The sequence below is a fragment of the Camelus bactrianus genome, chromosome 3, assembly GCF_048773025.1.
Source record: "Camelus bactrianus isolate YW-2024 breed Bactrian camel chromosome 3, ASM4877302v1, whole genome shotgun sequence".
Taxonomy (NCBI): Eukaryota; Metazoa; Chordata; class Mammalia; order Artiodactyla; family Camelidae; genus Camelus; species Camelus bactrianus.
This window is the reverse complement of record NC_133541.1, coordinates 93,096,432-93,119,857: the sequence shown is the minus strand read 5'-3', so window position 1 is coordinate 93,119,857 and position 23,426 is coordinate 93,096,432. Positions and strand designations below refer to the sequence as shown.

Genomic DNA, 23,426 nt, shown 5'->3' with positions numbered 1-23,426 from the left:
TTTGGCTATTGTAAGTAATGTCGCTCTGAACATGGGTATGCAAGTATCTTTTTGTGACACTGCTTTCAATTCTTTTGGGTATATATTTTGAAGTGGAATTGCTGGATCATATGGGAATTCTCATTTTAACTTTTTGAGCAACCATTTTCCTATTTTTCATACTGGATGCACTATTTTTCATTCTCACCAACAATGCACTAGGGTTCCAATTTCTCAACATCCTTGCCAACACTTGTTATATTCTGTGTGTTGGTTTTTTTTTAAATGATAGCCATCTGCAGAGGTGTGACATGGTTCCTCATTGTGGTTCTGATTTTTATTTCCCCAAAATAAAAATAGTGTTGTTGAACACCTTTTCACATAATGATTGGCCGTTTTTAATATCTTCTTTTGAGAAATGTCTGTTCAAGTCCTTTGCTTATTTTAAAAATCAGATTGTTTATTTTTCTGTTGAGTTGTAGTTCTTTATATATTCTAGATATTAACCCCTCATCAGCTATATGGTTTGCAAATATCTTCTCCCATTCTGTGAATTACCTTTTCATTCTTTTGATAATGTCTTGTGATGCACAAAAGTTTTTAATATATGTAATCCTGTTTATCCTTTTTGTTGTTGTTGGGTGTGCTTTTGTGTCATATCCAAAAAATCATTTGGAAATGCAGTGTTATGAAGCTTTCTCCCTTTGTCTTCTTGTAAGAATCTAATGAATACATCTTACCCAACCAGAGTTCTTAGGTTCAACTAAATGACAGGAATACAGCTTTCAAGTGGAGCAGAATCAAGTATTCCTCATCATTGGGAGCAGTCCTCACAGAAGTCCATGTAGTAACATACATAGCAGTCTGGGGACAGCTCATGTACAAGGAGATGAGGTCCAATATCTTTTGTAATAACACATGGACATAGCTTCCAGTGTCCCCTAGAGGGACATCCCTAATTACAAGAGTCAGGAAACCCAAAATATGGTGCCTTTAATAGTATTTATTTACTTAAAGTACTTTTACTTCTGGTGCATTTATAGCTGCTCCCTGTCCAGATGCAATTTATCAATCAGATATCATTTTTGCCCTAAGCATTGTTGTATAGTAATACAGTGGACATTCTTACCTTTATCAGATTCCTTGTGGAGCAGAGCTAGAGAGTTAGCCAAAGATCAGTTTTTTCAAGATGGGGAAAAGGTTTCTGTGAACACTCTGCTCACAATCTTTATAGTGTTCTAAAGATTAATACCTTTTCCAGAAAATGAATGCTTTATTTTTTTATTCATTTTTGTTTGATATTTTGGGTTAAAACATAGATAGATAGATAAATAGATAGATAGATAAATTTTTAAAAAGGAGTTTTTCCCCCATAAAACTAATTAGTGACTATTTTATAAATACTGACATCTTTTAAAAATTGAGCTATAGTTCACATTTTATAAAGTTCACCTTGCCAAAGTGGAAATTCAGTGACTTCTGGTATACTCATAAGGTTGTGCAACCATTATCACAATCTAATTTAAGAACATTTTTAATCACCCCCTTAACAGACACTTACCATTCCCCCAATCTTACCCTCTAGCTCCTGGAAATTACTAATCTATTCTGTCTCTTTAGGTTTGCTTATTGTGGCTATTTCATATAAATGGTTTCATACAATATTTGGTCTTCTGTGTCTGGCTTTCACTTACCATAATGTTTTTAAGATTTATCCATGTTAACAGCATATATCAGTATTCTGTTCCTTATTTATGACTGAATAATATCCTATTGTAAGGATACACCACATTTTATTTACTGATTCATCCGTTTATGAGCATTTGGATGAATAATAATGCTATGAACATTCATATACAAGTTTTTATATGAATATATGTTTTCACTTTTCTCGAGTATATGCCTAGAAGTGGAGATGGAATGAATCGATTACATGTAACACTTTTTTTGTAGTGGATTTAAAAAACAGTTTTACTGAGGTACAATTTACCTATTTAGAGTATAAAATTCTGTGGTTTTGGTGTATTCACAAAAATGTGCTATCATTACCATAGTCAATTTTTAGAACATTTTTATCACCTCAAAAATAAACCCCATTCGCTTTAACCATTGCTATTACCCCCTTATTCCTCCATTCCAGTATCTGGCCCCAAACAGCCATCAATCTACTTTCCGTCTCTATAGATTTACTGGACATCTTGTATGAATAAAATCTTTGTGACTGATTTCTTTTACTTAGCATAATGTTTTCAACATTCATCCATGTCATATGATGTGTCAGTTCTTCTTTCCTTTTCATGGCCAAATATTCCATTGTGTTCATGGCCATTTGGGCTATTTTGACTAATGCTGCTGTAAACATTCAGGTACAAGCTTTTGTGTGGATATATGTTTTCATTTCTCTTGGATAGTACTTAGAAGTAAAATTTCTGAGTTATATGGTTAACTCTATGGTTAATCATTAGAGGAACTGCTTGATTCTTTTCCAAAGTGATTGAACAATTTTACATTCCCAGCAGCAGTGTGTGAGTGTTTTGATTTGTCTGTATTCTCACCAACACTTACTATCATCCCTCTTTTTGAGTGTGAAATAGTACCTTATTGTAATTTTACAGTTGTATTGGTTCTTTGTATATCTTCTTTGAAGAAATGTCTTCTCATATCTTTTGCCCATTTTAAAATTAGGTTGTCTTTTTATTGTTGAGTTGTAAGTGTTCTTTATACGTTCTAGTTACTAGACCCTTATCAAATAAATGATTTGCAAATATTTTCTCCATTCTGTGGATATAACAGTGTCTTTTAATAAATAAAAATACTTTTGAGAAGACTTATTGGCTTAGCATTTTAAAGTCTATTTTGTTACCAAATGAATCTGAGACTAATTGCCCTTTGGTTCATTCCACAGGTTGCTGCCACCAAATGAGGCATGTAGATCTCCCTCAGTTCCAAGCTGTCAGTCCTTGGCTGGCCACCCTGAAAGGAAGCCAGTTGACTCAAGGACTTTGGGAGATTTTCATTTTCCAGGGTCTCACTTTATTGTGACCTTCCTAACACTGTTTCAAGATGTACATGGTTAGGCGTGAAGTTGTTCTGTCCTCCTATAAGGAAGAAGAGCTAGGCAAGGGCAGATACTCCCACTTCCCACCCAGCACAGCTGATAATTCATTCTGGTCACATATGCATGTAGTGTAGCGTAGGTTCAGGCCAGATTACTCTAGTCAGACCTAGCTGGATAACATGACAAAGCTTTTTGGAGTCCCAACCTAAAGAGTATGGATCCTGATTTGGTTTTAAATATTTTGAATTTGATATAGAAATATGTGGTGATTTAAGTAACCTGATAGTGATATGGATATAATGCTCACAAAAAAGATAGGGATTTTAAAATCTCTGGTGTTCAGTTGGTAGGCAAAAAGAAGGCAGGAGCAGAATGCCGGGGAAGGCTGACATTTAAGGGAAGTGCAAGGGAAGTTATTCCATGAAATGTAGTTGCTGGGTGGATGAATTTCATTTGATAGGCACTTGATATATGTAAATTACATGATACTTTAGCAAACAAATATTTTTATTTAAAAAATTATTTTAAAGCTTAAGAGCCTTATATTATTCTTTATAGATTGATTTGTTCCCAGTTAAACATACGTCTTTTGAAGAAGCAATTATATTAATGCAGATCAAATTGTTCATATGTCAAGTTCACAAGAAAATGCTTCTATTGAGAGAATAGGTCAACTTTCCTTTAATTGCTTAAAAATAATTGTTTTTGCAACATTTAACTTCTACAAAAGAGTAATATATTCTTTTGTAGATTGATTTGTCCTCAGTGCAGAAAGCATCTTCTGAAGAACTATTTCCAAATGTCAGCAATTACGTTAACTCAGATGAAATCGTTCCTGTGTCAAGTGTGCAAGAAAATTCTTCAAATGAGGTAGTATTTTCACATTTTCCTTCAATTACTAAAAGAAATAATTACTGTTATATTAGCGATACTTTGAGAAATTTGTAACTTAGTGGAAGATAATAGCATCTATATGTGGAATTGGCTATCAGCTACAATTCCAGTTAAAGGATATTAGGCTGCCACAGCAAAAACACTTAGCATCATTGGGACCTGGGGATATTAAATAACTAGAATAAACAGTATTATCCTACTTTGTCCCTAAACTCAGTTTTTGTCTGTACGTAAAAAAAATGTGGCTATCAACCTTGTTGTGTTAGAATGAAAGTACTATATGGAAGTTGTAAGCTCCATTAATAAAGAAGATATAAAACTCAAGACTCTATGAGCCATGGAGGTTTGGGTGGGAGTAGAGGGAGAGGATGAGCAGAAAAAGAGAGGAAAACATAAAGAGAGAGGGGGAAAGAGGGGGGAGGGGGCAGACAAAAAAGACAGAGAGAAAGAGTAAGACAAGAAAGAGGCAGAGAAAAAAGAAAGAGGCAGAACTTACTGATATGTAGTGGTTCATTGTCGCTAGATGTTTTCAGGGTGAAGTTGGGTGGTGAGGAGAAAGGTGGAGATGAGATTGTAAAGGTAAACAGGGACCAAGATTGTAAAGGGTCTTATAATCCTTATTAAGGGGAGCTGGTAAAGGATTGTAAACAGGAAATACCCGATGCTCTTGTATAAAATTTATTTTGGTTCCAGGCATGGAGAACAGATTGAAAAAGGCTGAGGCTAGAGGCAGTTTGAGGGATAATCTCCAGAGAAGGAGAGAGAATAAAGAGGCTTAAGGAAAGTAAAAATAGTTTAAAATAGGGAAACCCAAGATTATACAGCACATTGTTGAGACCCCAGCTGAAACTGGGAACTACTACTTAAAAAAAAAAACTTTATTGAGATATAATTGACATGAAGTAAACTGCACATATTTAAAGTGTGCAATTTGAAAATTTTCACATATGTATGCACCTGTGAATCCACTACCACAATCAAGATAGTGAAAATATCCATCACCAAAAGTTTCCTCCTACCATTTTACAATTTCTTTCTTCCTGCCCCACCCCACCCCCTTACAATAGTGAGCAACTACTGATCTAGTTACGGTCATTATGGATTGGTTTACGTGTTCTAGAATTTTGGAGTCATGAGAAAGGGAGAGAGAGACAAAGAGAAAGGGATTTTTTTGGTCTGACTTTTTTCACTCAGCATAATTATTTTGAAATTCAGCCATGTTATCAATAGTTTATTCCTTTTTATTGCTACATAGTATTCCATTGCATGGTATACAGAAAATTATTTATCTAGTCACCTATTCATGGACATTCAGGTTGTTTAGCTGCTAGGAACATTTATGTACAAGTATTTGTATTGACAAATAATCTCCCCTTGATCAAACTTTAGGCTCTTCTGAGCCCTCTTCTCAACTAGGCCTTGACCTTGGGCTTCTATGTGCATCCTGGAATACAGCTTTAGCAAGAATTCTGCTAAGTCAGTTAAGAGAGAATCTTCCATTCCTGATGTCTGATCACCCTGACTGCCTTTAGCACTCTGACATGTTAAATCTAATTTGGTTCCTGGACCCAGTTTCAATGAGTGTGTGGTGGGGAGGATTTCCCCACACCTCTAACAAGCAGTGCACCGGGAGCCCGCTGGGTGTCCTAGAATTCAACTTGGTTCTGATACTGTCCACCAAGAGATAGCATCAGATTCCACAGGTAAAGGGCTCAGTCCCAGAAGAACACTTTCCACTTCAGACACCAATTACAAGCCCAGGTTATTACCTGTGTTTTTGACAGGCCTGCCACAAATTGGAGGTTCCTATGATCTCCCTCCTTGGACTTCAGACTCCAGTCACAATTCTAGGTTATTACCTTTACTTCTGATTGACTGGCTATAAATCAGAGGTTCCCATGACCCTCTCCTGGGGTTCGATTAATTTGCTAGAGCAGCTCAGAGAGCTCAGAAAAACATTTTACTTACTAGATTACTGGTTCGTTATGAAAGGATATAATTCAGGACCAGCCAGATGGAAGAGATGCATTGGACAGGGTATGGGGAAAGGGTTCAGAGTTTCCATGCTTTCTTCCGGAGTGCCACTCTCCCCAAATCTCACCAACCCAGAAGCTCTCTGAATTCCATCCTTTTGGGGTTTTATGGAGGCTTCATTAGGTAGATGTGATGGATTTAATCAATGGCCATTGGTGATTAGTTCAATCTCTAACTTCTCTCTCCTCCCTGGAGGTTATGGGTTGGGCCTGAAATTTCCAACCCTCTAATCACATAGTTGGTTCCCCTGGTAACCAGCCCCCATCCTTAAGTGCAGTCCAGAAGTCACCTTATTGATGTAACAAAAGACACCTTTGTTGCTCTCATCACTTAGGAGATTCCAAGCATTTTAGGAGCTCAATTCCAGAAATGGGGACAAAACCAAAGATAGATTTCTTATTATAAATCACAGTTTCACAGATCAGTTTAGCAAGAATCCCCTTACCCTTGATGTCTCCTCTTAGCAGTTTCTCAACCTCTGATGCCCTCACTCTGCTCATTGGCTATAAATCCCCAGCTGTCTTTTCTGTATTTGGAGTTAGACCTGATCTGTCACCCCTATTGCAATACCCATATTTCGATAGTCTTCAATAAAGTCTTCCTTATTGTTTTAACAAGTATCAGAATACTTTTCCTTTTACAGTATGGGTATATATTTTCTTTCCTGTTGTGTAAATATCTGGGAGTAGAAATTGCAAAGCTGTTTTTCAAAGTGGTTGTACCATCTTACATTTCGATTAGCTGTGTTTTAGAGTTGTTTCTTTGCATCCAACAATTAGTATGGTCGGTCTTTTAATCTTTACCATACTGATGGATATGAAGTGATATCTTATTGTGGTTTTAATTTGCATTCCTCTAATGACTAATGATGTTGATCACTTTTTCATGTACTTATTTGCCATCTGTATGTCTTCTTTGGTGATGTATCTGTTCCAATCTTTTGCCCGTTAAAAAAAAAATGGTTGATTTTCCTCATTGTAGGATCTGAGAGTTCTTTGTATATTCTGGATGCAAATCTTTTATCAGATTTATACTTTGAAAGATATGCTTCTAGCCTGTGCCTTGTTTTTTCACACTCTCCACCATCTTAAAAAAAAGAGCTTTTATGCAGTATATTTTACATATCATAAAATTCACCCTTTCAGGGTTACAATTCAGTGATTTTTTAGTAAATTTATGAAGTTCAACCATCACCTTATGTCAGTTTTAGAACATCTTCATCCCTCGTGCCCATTTACAGCTAAGCCCTGTTCTCTGCCCAGCCTGAGGGAAATACTCATCTACTTTATGTCTCTAGAGTTGCCTTTTCTGGGCATTTCATATGAATGGAATCATACGATTTGTAGTTTCTTGTGAAACAGTGTCATTTGAGGAACCTAAGTTTTTAACTTTGATAAAGTCCAACTGGTCAATTTTTTAATGAGATGTTGTCATAACTAAGAAATCTTTGCCTAACCTGAAATCACAAAGAATTTCTCTGTTTTCTTCTAGAAGTTTTATAGTTTAAAGTTCTACATTTATGCCTGCGAGTTAATTTTTATATATGATTATGGATTTGAGTTCATTTTTTTGCATATGGACATTCAGTTATCCTAGCACCATTAGTGGAAATAGTATTCTTTACTGTATTGCCTTTGTACTTTTGCTGAAAAACGGATATCTATACATAGGTATAGTTCTGTGTCTGAATTCTTTATATTATTCCATTCATCTACTTTTCTATCCTTATGCCAGTACCATGCAGTATTGAACAATGTGGCACTATAATAATTCTTGAAATCAGATAGTGTTAGCCCTCTAACTTTGTTGTTCTTTTTCAGTTGTTTTGGCTATTCTAGATCCTTTGAATTTTTATATGAATATTAAAATAAGCTGATCAGTTTCTACCAAAAAAAAAAACCTGATGGGATTTTGATTAGGATTGCACTGAATTCATAGATTAATTTGAGGATAGTTAATATTGTAACAATATTGGTGTCTGTCCATTTATTTAGGCCTTCTTTAATGTCTCTCAGAAATATCTTGTAGTTTTTACTGTACAGATCATTATTCCCACCTGATGTCACTATTTCTCACCTAACTTCAGTGTTTCATATTTTGATGCTATTATAAATGGTAGTTTTCATTTTAATTTCTGACTATTCATTGCTAGCATATAGAAACATTCCTTTTTGTTATTGACTGTTATGTTAGTCTTCTTGAGCTTCCATCACGAAATACCATAGAGTGGGTGGCTTAAACAACAGAAATTTATTTTCTGACAGTTCTGGAGGCTGGGAAGTCCAAGACCAAGTTGCTGTCAGTTCCCTGAGGGCTGTCTTCCTGGCTTGTAGATGACCACCATCTTTCTATGACTTCACATGGCCTTTTCTCTCTTTGCACAAAGAGAGCTCTTGTGTTTCTTCCTTTTCTTATGAGGGCACCAGACCTCTCAGATTTGGGCCTCACCTTTAGAACTTATATTGCCCTCTCATAGACCCTTACTCTAAATATAGTCTGATTGGGGATTATGACTTCAACATACGAATTTTTTTAGGACACAAACACTCAGTTCATAACAAAGATACTGCAAACTTGCTAAACTTATTAGCCCTAGTAGTTGTTTTCCCTAAGTTTCCATTAGACCACAGGAAATTGTGTCATCTATGAATAAAAACAGTTTTACTTCTTCCTCTCCAATCTGGATGCCTTTTTGCCCCTGCATAGTTGCAGTAGCTCAGCCCTTCTGTACAATTTTGAGTAAGAGCAGTGAGGAGAGCAGACATCCTTGCCTTGTTTCTGTACTCTGAAGTTTCCTTCTACTCCTAACATGCTTGAGAGATTTTTATCAGGAATAGATGTTGGATTTTTGCCAAATGCACTTTCTGTGTCTGTTAAGATGATCACAGGGTTTTTCTTTTTCTATTTGTTAATATGGTGAATTGATAATGATTGTGAATTAAGTGTAATATATTGACTGATGTTCTAATATTAAACCAACTATGCATCCTGGGATAAACCACACTTAGTTGTGTTGTATTTTTCTTTTTATATATTGTTGAATCTGATTTGCTTAAAATTTTTTTTAGAATTTTTGGATCAATGTTCATGAGAGTCTGATTTTATTTTCTTTTGATGTATATCTAGGTATGTGTATGTATAGGCTCACAGAACAAATTGGGAAATAACTTCTCCTTCTTCAATTTTCTAGAAAAGAGATAGTATTATTTCTGCCTTAAATATTTGGTAGAATTCGCTAGTGAAGCCATCTAGGCCTTGAGTTTTCTTTGTTGGAAGGAAATAAGCCACAGTTACAGACTCCTTAGGGCTATGCAACTTACCTATTTATGCTTGAATGAACTTTGGTAGTTTGTGTATTTTTATGAATTTATCCATTTTCTGTAAATTTATTCAAGTTTATTGTCAAATATTTACAATATTCTCTTATTATTCTTTACTATGTTGGCATCTGTAGTGACATAACCTTATTCATTCCTGATATTGGTGATTTGTGTCTTCCTTTTTTTTTCCCTAATCAGTCTGTCTAGACATTTGGTTTCATTGATTTTTCTCTGTTGTTTTTCTATTTTCTATTTTACTTATGTCTGCTCAGATTTTATTTTATTTTGTCTGCTGCTTTGGGTTTAATTTGCTTTTCTTTTTTTACTTTCTTAAAGTGATACAAGACCTTTCTTCTCTTCTAATATAGGTGCTTAATGCTACAGATTTCCCTCAACTACTACACAAATTTTGACATGCTGTGTTTTCATTTTTATGCAGTTCAAATACTTTCCACTTTCCCTGTTTATTTATTCTTTGATCCATGGCTGTTTAGAAGTATGCTGTTGCTTGTCCAAATATTTGAAAAATTTCCAGAGATCTTTCTGTTACAGATTTCTAAGTTAATTCCAGTGTAGTCTAAGACCACACTTTGTATGCCTAGCATCTTTTAAAATTTATTGAGACATGTTTTATAACCCATATGATTTATTTTGGTGAATGTTCTGTGTGCACTTAAGAATAATGTGTGTTCTGTTTTTGTTGGATAAAATGGTCTATAAATGTCAATCAGTTTAGGTTAATTGATAGTGATGTTCAAGTTGACAATATTCTTGCTAATTTTTTTGCCTACTTGGTCTATTGATTATTAAGAGGTATTGAAATCTCTTAGTAAAATGGTGGATTTGTCTGTGTCTTCTTTTAGTACATCCTTTTTTGTTTCACATATTTTGAAGCTCTGTTACTAGGTATATAAACATTTAGAGTGTTTAGGTTGTTATATCCTCTTGATTAATTCACACCTTTATCATTATGAAAGATCTTCCTTATCCCTGGTAATATTCTTTGCATGGAAATCTACTTTGTCTGATATTAGGATAGCTACTCCAGCTTTCTTTTGACTGTTGTTAGCATGGTATATACTTTTACATCCTTTTACTTTTTGAAAAAATTTTTAAAAATTTTAGAGAAGTTTTAAGTTTATAGCAAAATTGAAATTTCTCATATACTCCCTAGTCCCACACATGCATAGCCACCACCATAATCAACATCATTCACCAGGATGGTTTATGTTTTACCAAGGATGAGCCTCCAATGATGTATCATAATCACCCAAAGTCCATAGTTTAAATTAGGGTCATTCTTGGTGTTGTACATTCTTTGGGTTTGGATAAAAGTATAATGACATGCAGGCAGACCTCAGAGATATTGCAGGTTCAGTTCCAGACCACAGCAATAAAGTGAATATCACAATAAAGTGAGCCACAAATTTTTTGGTTTCCCTAAAATTATGTTTAAACTACACTGTAGTCTATTAAGTGTGTAATAGCATTACATCAAAAAAGTAAATATCTTAATTAAAAAATACTTTATTGCTAAAAAGTGCCACAACAATTATGATAGTAACATCAAAAGATCACTGATCACTAATCACCATAATAAATATAATAATAATGAAAACACATGAAATATGTGAGAATTACCAAAATGTAACACAGAGACATGAAGTGAGCAAATGCCGTTGGAAAAATGGTGCCAGTAGGCTTGCTGGGCACAGAATTGCCACAAATCTTAAAGTTGTATTAAAAAACACAGTATGTTCAAAGTGCAGTAAAGCGAAGAGCAATAAAACAAGGTTTGCTTGCAATTATAATATCATACAGAGTATTTTCACTGCCCTAAGTATCCTATGTACTCTACTTATTCATCTCCCCTCACCCACCTCTGACAACCACTGATTTTTTTAATATAGGAATTTTTATTTTTTAAATTGAATTATAGTCAATTTACAATATTGTGCCAGTTTCTGGTGTACATAGTGATTCATTGATCCATTTGTCCTATTTTTCACCAATATCACACTGTCTTGATTACTGTGGCTTTATAAATAACCTTAAGGTTGGATAGTGTCAGTTCTTTGACTTTATTCTTCTCCTTCAATACTGTGTTGGCTATTCTGGGTCTTTTGCCTCTCCATATAAACTTTAGAATCAGTTTGGTAGAATCCACAAAAATACTCGCTGGCATATTTATGGGATTGCGTTAAATCTATAGATTAAGTTGTGGAGAATTGCAATTTTGACAACATTGAGTCTTCTTAACCATGACTATGGAATATATCTCTATTTATTTAATTCTTTTTTGATATCTTTTTCAGAATTTTATAGTTTTTCTTATATAGATATGCTATATATTTTGTTAGATTTATACCTAAATAGTTCATTTTGGAGGTACTAATATAAATGGTAATGTGTTTTAATTTCAAATTATAATTGTTCATTGCTGGTTTTATGGGAAAGCAGTTGACTTTTGTATATTAACTTTGTATCCTGCAACCTTGCTGTAATTGCTTATTAGCTCCAGGAGGTTTTTTTTGTTGTTGATTCTTTTGGATTTTCTATGTAGACAATCATGTCATCTGCAAATAATGGCAGTTTTATACCTTCCTTCACACTCTGTATATCTTTTATTTCCTTTCTGGTCTTACTGCATTAGCAAAGACTTCCAGTACGATGTTGAAAAGCAGTGGTGAGATGCAACATCCTTGCCTTGTACTTGATCTTAGGGAGAAAGTTTCAAGTTTTTCACCATTAAGTATGATGTTACCTTAGGTTTTTTACTGATACTTTTTAGTAAGTTGAGGAAGTTTCCCTCTATTCCTAGTTTACTGAGAGTTTTTATCATGAATGGACGTTATATTTTGTCAGATGCTTTTCCTGCATCTATTGATATGGCCATGTAGTTTTTCTTCCTTATCTGGGTGATATGATAGGTAGGTTGCATTAATTGATTTTTTAATGATAAGCCAGCCTTGCATACCTGGATTAAATCCCGCTTCGTCTTGGTGTATAATTCTTTTATGCATTGTTGCATTTGGTTTGCTGATATTTTGCTGAAGATTTTTACATCTGTGTTCATGAGAGATATTGGTCTGCAGTTTTCTTACTTGTAATGTCTTTATCTAGTGTCAGTATTAGGATAATGCTGGCCTTGTAGAATAAGTTAGGAAGTGTCCTTTCTGCTTCTGTCCTCTGAAAGAGATTGTACAGAATTGGTGGTACTTCTTCCTTAAATGTTTGTTGGAATTCCCCATTGACTCCGTCTGGGCCTGGTGCTTTCTGTTTTGGAAAGTTATTAATTATAGATTCAATATCATTAATAGATAAAGGGCTATTCAGATTGTCTGTTTCTTCCTTTGTACATTTTAGACAATTGTGCCTTTCAAGTAACTGGTTTATTTCATTTAAGTTATAAAATTTGTAAGCTTAAAGTTGTTCATAGTATTCCTTTATCAACCTTTTAAATTTCATGGGCTCTCTAGTGCTGTCTTCTTTTTCATTTCTGATAGTAGTAACGTGTCATTTCTCCTTTTGTTCTTAGTTAGCCTTGCTGGAGGCAATTTTATTGATCTTTTTAAATAATCAGCTACAGTTTTTGTTTATTTTCTCTATTCTTTTTCTCTTTACAATTTCATTGATTTTTGCTCTAATTCTTATTATTTCTTTTCTTCTGGTTACTTTCGATTTAATTTTCCCTTTTTTCTATTTTCCTAATGTGGAAACATAGATTATTTTAGATCTTTCTTCTTTTCTAATAGGTATTGCAGTGCTATCAGTTTCCCTTTAACGGCTTTTGCTGTATCCCACAAATTTTAGTAGGTTGTGTCTTAATTTTCATTTAGTTCAAAATATTTTAAAAGTTGTCTTGAGATTTCTTCTTTGACCCATGTGTCATTTGTAAGTGTTTTTTTTTTAAATCTCTATGTATTTGGGGATTTTCAAGCTGTCTTTTTATTATCAATTTCTTGTTTAATTCTGTTGTGGTCTATTAGCGGATATTGTATGATTTCTATTATTTTAAACTTGTTAAGATATGTTTTATTGCCTAGAATGTGATCTGTCTTGGAGAATGTGTTATGTGAGCTTGAGAAAAATGTGTAATCAGCTGTTGTTGAATGAAATAGTCTGTAGATGTCTGTTGTATCCAGTTGATTGATGGTGCTGTTGAGTTCAGTTACATCTTTACTTATTTTCTGCCTGCTGGATCTGTATGTTTCTGAGAGAGGGTTTTAAAGTCTTCAAGTATGATAATAGATTTATATATTTCTCCTCTGTTCTATCCATTTTTGCCTTATGTAGTTTGATGCTCTTTGGTTAGGCACAGACACATTAAGAATTTTTATGTCTTCATGGAGAACTGACCTATTTATCATTAGATAATGCCAAGCTTTTACCCTTTATAACTTTTTTTGGCATTTGCTTTATCTGAAATTAATATAGGTACTCCCACATTCTTTTGATTAGTATTAGCATGTTATATCTTTCTCCACTTACTTTTTTTACTGCACATATTTAAAAATTTACATATATGTACTATTCATTGTTTCTAGGAATGTTTAGAGCTTTAGCCTTTTAAACTTATGTAGTTATCAAAGGAATAAAGCCATCCGCAAAATAAATATTAATTAAAAAAGATACATACACCCTGCTATTAACAGCAACATTATTTATAATTACCAAGATATGGAAGCATCCTAAGTACACATCAATAGATGAATGGATAAAGAAGATGCAGTATATATATGTAATCTCCATTTACTTTTCATCTATGTATGTACTTATATTTAAAGTGTTTTTCTTGTAAACAACATATAGTTGGATTGTGTTTTTTGATTCACTCTGATATCTGTGTCTTTAAATTGGTTTATTTGGTTCATTTAGGCCATTGACATTCAATGTGATTAGTAATACATTTTGGTTAATATTCAGCATATTTGCTACTGTTTCTGTTTCTTGCCCTTGTTCTTTGTTCCTGTTTTTGTCTTCCAAAAAATTAGGAAGTTTTAATTGAGCCTTTTGCAGTTTTTTTAATTGAGGTATAGTCAGTTTACAGTGTTGTGTCAATTTCTGGTGTACAGCACAATGCTTCAGTCATACATGAACATACATATATTCATTTTCATATTCTTTTTCACCATAAGCTACTACAAGATATTGAATATATTCCCCTGTGCTATACAGTATAAAGTTGTTCACCTATTTTATATATACCAGTCAGTATCTGCAAATCTCAAGCTCCCAGTTTACCCCTTCCCACCCCCAGAGCCTTTTGCAGTTTTAATTGAGCATTTTACCTGATTACATTTTCTCTGCTTTCTTGTTTAGCACATTGGTTATACTTCTTTACTTTTTTTAGTAGTTGCCCTAGTGTTTTCAACGTATATTTACAACAAATCCAAGTCCACTTTTAAATAAACCTATCCACATCAAGCATAGTACAATAACAAATTAATCCAAATTCATTTCTCCCATTTCTTGTATTATTGCTGTCATTTGTTTTATTATGCATAAGGATATGTACATATACACATAAGATATATACAGATAAGCATACCTAATTGAATATATTGTTGCTATTATTATTTTGAACAACTATTATTTGTTAGATCATTTATGAATTGGTTTTTACTTGATTTTTTATTTTAATTGACAACTGATTTTTCAATTTAAAAAAGTTTATCTTCACTTACTTATTCTCCATACTCTTCCTTTCTTTATGTAGGTAAAAGTTTCTGACCTATATTCATTTTCCTTCTCCCTGGGAAACTTTTATTAATATTTCTTGCAAGCAGGCCTACTGGCAACAAATTCCCTCAATTTTTGTTTGTTAGAGAAAATCTGCATTTCTCCCTCACTTTTGAAGGATAATTTCACAGGGTACTGAACTCTAGGTTAGTGGTTTTCTTCTCTCAGTACTTGAAATATTTAACTTTGCTCTTTTCTTGCTTAAATGGTTTCTGACAGAAGTCAGTAATTCTTATCTTTGCTTTTCTATAGGTAAGGTGTTTTTCCCTCTGGCTACTTTCAAGATATTTTCCTTCTGTTTGATTTTCTAATGTACAAGTATGATATACTTAGACATAGTTTTTTGGACACTTATCCTGCCTGGTGTTCTCTTTGATTCCTGGATCTGTGGTTTGATGTGTCACATTAATTTTGGAAAACTCTTAGTCATTACTACTTCAAACGTTGCTTCTGTTCCTTCTCTCTGTTTCTTTTCCTTCTAGAATTCCAGTTATGTATATGTCATACCTTTTTAGTTGTCCCGCAGTTCTTGAATATTCTCTTCTGGGTTTTTTTTTTTTTTTTTTTTCAGTCTTTTTTTCTCTTTGCTTTTCAGAATGGGAAGTTTCTATTGTTCTGCCCTCAAACTCAGATATTCATTCCTCAGCTGTATCTAGTACTAATGAGTCCAGCAAAGGCATTCTTTATTAGCAAAGGCAGACAGGGGATCTGCCTTTCTGTCTGGTGGGGAAGTCAGACACAAGGGGAAAATTACAACTCTGACAAGTGTTACAAAGGGAGAGATACATGGTACCACAAGACCCTATGAGAGGAGCCTTGGCCTGGTCGAGTTATGGAAAGATTTTCTAAGGAACTAAAAGTTGACCTTAGATCTTAATGATAAGTAAGAGTTATCTAGGTAAGGAAGATTAGGAAGGATGTTTCAAGATGACTTGGTGTAAAGCCCTTAATCCTTACATCCAGACTACAAGGGCTTAAAGGAATGCCATCATAACTGAAGTGATGAAAACAAGTGGGAAGATGATTTAAGGCAAAGCTGAATGATGAGAAAAATTTGGTCAATTTAGAGTTTTGAATGCCATGTTATTGATTTTGATCTTTATGATTTTGTTAGACTTTTAAAATTCGATAACCCAAACAAAAGTTTCTTTTAAATTTGTCATTTGTAGTCGAACTTGATCTACCAATAAATTGTCAGTACAATTCAATAAAAATATATATCTCAAAACTCAAAAATTCAGTAACTTTGCTATGGTTTTATTGTATTTGTTTTTAGATTTACCTTTTATTTATGACATAATAATTTTCCATTTATTAAAATGATACAAATTTTCCTTTTGTTTGTCTGTTTGTTTATATTTATTTTAGTTTTACTGTGGTAGGAACACTTACATGAGACCTACCCTCTTAACAGATTTTGAGTATTATCTATAAGCACAATATTGTACAGGAGATCTCTAGAAGTTATTTATTTTGCATAACTGAAATTTTATACTCGTTGATTAGCAGCTCCTTTCTTGTGGAGAAACTGGAACCTTTGTACTCTGTTGGTGGAAATGCAGAAATGATGCAGCTGCTCTGGAAAACAGTATGGAAGCTCCTTTTAAAATTAAGACTAGAACTACTGTATGATTCAGCAATCCCACTTATGGGTATTTATCCAAAAGAATTGAAATCAGTATCTCAAAGAGATATTAGCATTCCTATGTTCATTGCAGCACTATTCACTTTTCTTTAATTTTCTTCTTTCCTTCTCCTCTCTCTCCTCCCCCCTTCCCCTCCCCTTCCCTCCCCTCTTCTCCTCACTTCTTCTCTCCCTCTCTTTCTTTCTTTCTCTATCTATTGTATTAATTAGTTAACTCTCTACTTATGTTTAAGATTATGAATCTAAAAAGTTGATTGTACATTCTAGTTCCTGGGTGGGGCTTGTCAACTAAAACTTTTTGTAGGTGATTTGGCTGAGCCTTTTACTTGAAACAGCAACATTAGCTCTTTCCTTTTGGGCTGCAGAGGGCAAAATCTTTCACTCTCTTGCCTGGAAGATAAAGGTCTCTTAGAGTTGGGAGTTTCAGCACCATTTATTTTTACAACACCTTCCCCTTCACCTTCTGGAAGTTCCTCAGAAAGGAAACCATCTGTTATACCCTTTTCACTTAAAAAAAATATCCTACAGTATTTGCTTGAGTTAGGGAAGAGCATTTACAAGAACTGGGAGAGTAGATCTGGGAATTCAACTGCTGTCTCTTTATATAAATATAGCATTCATTAAAAAGAGAGGATGCATAGTTTAAAGAAAAAAAATAGATAAGTACCCTTGTGCCTGCTCACCATGCAGACAGTGAAATAGAACATTACATATACTGTCCTCCCCAAAATCCAGAGTCTCACCATGGTTCCATTCACTCTCTCCCATAAGTAATGATTATCCTAAGTTTTCTGTCATTTATTTCTCTAATTTTGTATTTTTATAAACAGTATCTTTGTTAAATCTTTCATTCCATAAGCATGATACATTCTGTAATTTATTTAGCTGTTTAATATTTTTCAGTACAGTTTTATCATTTTAACTAGAATGACCTTGCATTTTTTATTAGACACATTCCTAGGCACATTATGTTATTTGATGCTGTCGTGAATTGTCTATTTGTAAATTACATTTTTTATACTTTTTATTTATGGAGTATAGCAATACAAAATGATTTGTATATATTTGTGCATAGCCAGAATCCTGCTACATCTTACTAATGCTAGTGTATGTCTGTAGATTCTTTTAGATCTTCTATGTAGACAGTCATATCATATACAAATAATAAATTTGTTTCTTCCATGTGAATTGTCACTCATTGTCCTGGATAAGGCCTCCAGTCCAACATATTTTCTGTATGAGATCTGAAGGAAAATTGTTTAAAAAGTTTCACTGTTAAGATTATAACTTTTGTGACTTATTTTATAGGTAACTTGTACTAAGCAAGATAAACTATGGTGACAAACAACCCCCAAAATTTAGCAACTAAAATAATAAAGGTTCATTTCTTGTTCATGCTGTATACCTCCATTGGGTTGAGTTAGGGCCCTGCTCATTGTCACTGATAAAGCTGCCCCCATCTTGAATATTGCTAAAAAGCTATGCCGGGGGGGGGGGGGGAGAAAGCTCTGGAAGGTCTTCTTACATTGACAATTGTATGTTCTGGCCTGGAAGTGACATTGATTAGTTCTGCTCAAAACTTGTTGGCTTGGAATAGTGACTTGGACTTACTGAACCACAAGGGGGCCAGGAGATGCATCTTCTCTAAGAAAAACCAAAAAGCTTTGAGAAACAATACTCAAGACCACCATCATCCTAGGTTGAGAACTTCTTCCTATTTCTAGTTTGCTATGATGTGCATATGATTTTTATTAAAACTTTTTTTTTGCATCTGTTGGGTACATACTTCTGTGTTGACACCCTTTTTTCTCTCTGCTCTTTGATGCTATCATTCCACTATCTACTCACTTCCATGTTGCTGTTGGGGCTCTTCTATTAGCCTAATTTCCATTTCCTTGTAAATTATATGAATATAGGAAAGGGTTAACTCAGCAGGCCTGCCCATTCCCAAGGTCCTCAGGCCTGTCCTATGGCTTGGCTCCTGGGAGATGACCTCTATTCTGCCTAATAAGAGTGTTTTTGTTTGTTCTGAGCCAGGCCAGATAGCTTATGCTAGCAATGTGATTTATGGTAAACACCTGTTTTTGATGCCTGAGGCTTTGGGCTACCTTGTATCAGTTTGACCTCTGGGGGACTGGGGTCTGAGTAGCTGAGGTCAGTCATGCAGGCACAGCATACTTTATGAGTGACTCCAAATAGAAAACCTGATGCCAAGGCTCACTGAGCTTCCCTAGTTGGCAGCGATTGCATGTAGGAGAATTAAATGTTCTCCATGTGATTTCAACTAGGGGCAGACAACTGGAAGCTTGTACTCCTGGATTCATCTCTAAATGCCATTTCTTCTGTTCTTCACTCCATGTATCTTTTCCCTTTCATGATTTTATTTTATTTGCATTTTTAAAAATAAATTTATTTTTAATTGAAGTACAGTTGATTCATAATATTATATTACTGTCAAGTGTACATATAGTGATTCTGTATTTTTACAGATTATACTCCATTGTAAATTATTATAATGGCTTTAATTCCTGTGCTATACAGTGTATCCTTGTTGCTAACCTATTTTATACATAGTGGTTTGTATCTGTTCATCCCATCCCTTCCCACTTCCCTCTCCCCTTTGATAACTACGAGTTTTGTTTTCTTTATCTGTGAGTTTGCTTCTGTTTTGCATATACATTCATTTGTATTTTTTTTTAGATTCCACATATAAGTGATATCATACCATATTTGTCTTTCTCTGTCTGACTTATTTCATGAAACACAATATTCCCTAGGTCCATTCACGTTGTTGCAAATGGAAGAATTTCATTCTTTTTTAAGTCCATTGTATATATACCATGTCTTCTTTATCCATTTGTCTTTTGATGGGCATTTGGGTTGCTTCCAAGTCTTAGCTATTTCTCTAATAGTTAGCAGTGATGAGCATCATTTCATGTGCCTATTAGCCATCTATTTCTTCTTTGGAAAAGTGTCTGTTCAGGACTTTTGCCCATCTTATGATTGAGTTGGGTTTTTTTTATTATTGAGTTATATGAGCTCTTTATGTTTTTTGGATATTTACCCCTTGTTGGTCACAATATTTGCAAATATATTCTCCAGTTCTGTAGGTTGTCATTTTGTTTTGTTGGTGGTTTCCTTTGCTGTGCAAAAGCTTTTAAGTTTAATTAGACCCCATTTCTTTCTTTCTGTTTTTCTTTCTTTTGCCGTAGGAGGCTGATCCAAATATATATATATATATTGCTACAATTTATGTCAAAGAGTGTTCTGCCTGTTTTCTTCTGGGAGTTTTATGGTTTCCAGTCTTACATTTAAGTCTTTAATTCATTTTGAGTTTATTTTTGTATATAGTGCTAAGAGAATGTTTTAATCTCATACTTTTACATATAGCTGTTCAGTTTTCCCAGCACCACATGTTGAAGAGACTGTCTTTTCTCCATTGTATATTATTGTTTCATTTGTTGTAGATTAATTGACCATAGATGCATGATTTTATTCCTGGATTTTCTTTTTTTGCAGTGTCTTTATCTGGTATGCCCTTTATCATGGTCGCCATGTAGCATAAATTTGAGAGTATTCCCTCTTCTTCAGTTTTTTGGAATAGTTTGAGAAAAATAGATATTAGTTCTTTTTCGTATTTGGTAGAATTACCCTGTGAAACCATTTGGTGTGAACTTTTGTTTGCTAGGACTTATTATTATTACAAATACAATTTCACTTCTAGTGAATGGCTTATTCAAATTGTCTGTTTCTTCTTGGTTCAGCCTTGGCAGGTTGTATGTTTCTATAAATTTGTTTATTTCTTCTCAGTTGTCCAATTTGTGGTTCATACTCTCCTCATGATTTTTTGTTTCTGTGTATCAGTTGTTATTTCTCCTTTTTCATTACTTATTTTTATTTGGGTCCTCTCTCTTTTCTTCTTGGTGAGCCCTGCTAAAGATTTTTCAATTCTGTTTATCTTTTCAAAAACAAACAAACAAACAAACAAAAAACCAAACAGCTCTTGGTTTCATTGATCTTTTCTATTGTTTTCTTTTTAATCTCTGTTTTTCTTATTTCCTCTCTGATCTTTATTATTTCCTTCCTTCTGCTGACTTTGGGCTTTGTTTCTTCTTCTTTTTCTAATTCTTTTAAGTGGTAGGTTAGGTTGTTTATTTGAGATTTTTCTTGTTTCTTGAAGAAGGCCTGTATTACTGTAAACTTCCCTCTTAGAAGTGTTTTTCTGCATCCCATAGATTTTGGAAAGTTTTGTTTCCGTTTTCACTCTTCTCAAGGTATTTTCTGGTTTCCTCTTTGATTTCATCATTGACCCACTGGTTTTTTTAGTAGCATGTTGTTTCGTCTCCACATGTTTGTTCTTTTCCCATTTTTCTTTCTGTAGTTGATTTCTATTTACATACCATTATGGTTGGAAAAAATTCTTGATTTAACTTCTATTCTCTTAAATTTGTTGAGGTTTGTGTTGTGGTCTGGTATGTGATTTATCCTGAATAACATTCCTTGTGCACTTGAAAAACTGTGTGTTCTGCTGTTTTTTGTTTTGTTTTGTTTTGTTTTAATTTTTTATTGATTTATAATCATTTTACAATGTTGTGTCAAATTCCAGTGTAGAGCACAATTTTTCAGCTATACATGAACATATATATTCATTGAGACATTTTTTTCTCTGTGAGCTACCATAAGATCTTGTGTATATTTCCCTGTGCTATACAGTATAATCTTGTTTGTCTATTCTACAATTTTGAAATCCCGTCTATCCCTTCCCACCCTCTGCCACCTTGGCAACAACAAGTTTGTATTCTATGTCTATGAGTCTATTTCTGTTTTGTATTTATGCTTTGTTTTTGTTGTTTTTGTTTTTTGGGGTTTTTTTTTAGATTCCACATATGAGCGATCTCATATGGTATTTTTCTTTCTCTTTCTGGCTTACTTCACTTAGAGTGACATTCTTCAGGTGCATCCATGTTGCTGCAGATGGCATTATGTTGTCGGTTTTTATGGCTGAGTAGTATTCAAAGCTGTGTATTCTGCTGTTTTTGAATGTAATGTCTTGTAGGTATCTATTTAGTACAACTGGTCTATTTTTTCATTTGGGACCTCTGTTACCTTATTGATTTTCTGTCTGGATGTTCTGTCCATTGTTGTCAGTGAGGTATTAAACTCCTCTACTATTATTCTATTATTGTCAGTTTCTCCCTTTATGTCTGTTAATATTTGCTTTATATTTTTAGGTGCTCCTATACGTATGTTGGGTATGTATATTTTAATGATAGTAATATTTTCTTCTTGTATTGATCCCTTCATCATTATATAATGCCCTTCTTTCTCTTGTTATAGCCTTTCTTTTAAAGTCTTTTGTCTGATATGAGTATTGCTACCCCCACTTTCTTTTTGTTTCTGTTTGTGTGAAATATATTTTTCTATATCCTCTCACTTTCAGTCTGTATGCATCTTTAGCCCTGAAGTGAGTCTCTTGAGGCAGCATAGTGAAGGATCTTTTTAATTCAATCATCTAACCTATCTGTGTATTTTGATTGGAGTTTTTTATTACATTGACACAAAATAATTATTGATAGATATGTTATTGCCGTTTTATTACTTTTTTCAGTTGTTTTTGTAGTTGTTCTCTGTTAATTTCTTATTTTTGTTTCTGTCATTGTAGTTTTATGATTTTCTTTGGTAGTATGCGTGGGTTCCTTTCTTTTTGGTTTCTATTGCAAGTTTTTTTTTTTTAATTGAAGTATATTTAGTTTACAATGTTGTGTCAATTTCTGGTGTACAGCATAATAGTTCAATCATACATATACATACATATACTCATTTTCATATTCTTTTTCATTATAGGTTACTACAAGATATTGAATGTAGTTCCCTGTGCTATACAGTATAAACTTTTTGTTAATCTATTTTATATATGGTAGGTAGTATCTGCAAATCTCGGACTCCCAGTTTATCCCTTCCCACTCCCCTCTGCACTCCTGGCAATCATAAGTTTGTTTTCTATGTGTGTGAGTCTGTCCCTGTTTTATAAATAAGTTTGTGTGTGTCTGTGTGTGTTTTTTTTAGATTTCACATATAAGTGAGATCATATAGTATTTTTCTTTCTCTTTCTGGCTTACTTCACTTAGAATGATAATCTCCAAGTCCATCCATGTTGCTGCAAATGGCATTGTTTTTTATGGTTGAGTAGTATTCCGTTGTATAAACGTACCACAACTTCTTTATCCAGTCATCTGTCAATGTACATTTAGCTTGTTTCTACGTCTTGCTATTACAAATAGTACTGCATGAACATTGGGGTGCATGTATCTTTTCGAATTAGAGTTCCCTCTGGATATATACCCAGGAGTGAGATTGCTGGGTCATATGGTAAGTCTTTTTTAGTCTTTTGAGGAATCTCCCTACTGTTTTCCGTAATGGCTGCACCAAACTACATTCCTACCAGCAGTGTAGGAGGGTTCCCTTTTCTCCACACCCTTTACAGCATTAATCATTTGTGGACTTGTGAATGATGGCCATTTTGACTGGTGTGAGGTGATACCTCATTGTAGTTTTGATTTGCATTTCTCTGATAATTAGTGATATTGAACATTTCTTCATGTGCCTATTGGCCATTTATATGTCTTCATTGGAGAATTGCTTGTTTCGGTCTTCTGCCCATTTTTGGATTGGGTTGTTTTTTTTTTTAATATTAAGTTGTATGAGCTGTTTATATATTCTAGAAGTTAAGCCCTTGTCAGTCTCATCTTTTGCA

At 33.9% G+C, this 23,426-nt stretch overlaps 1 protein-coding gene across 1 annotated transcript in view; it reads left to right on the top strand.

Annotated features, from left to right (window-relative positions):
• Positions 1-23,426, top strand: part of MEIKIN (meiotic kinetochore factor) — an 84,333-nt gene that overhangs the window by 46,760 nt on the left and 14,147 nt on the right. The window contains exon 11 of the mRNA XM_045507879.2: positions 3,788-3,907. Within this exon, the coding sequence (XP_045363835.1) occupies positions 3,788-3,907 (120 nt within the window). The remainder of the gene's footprint in view (positions 1-3,787; positions 3,908-23,426) is intronic.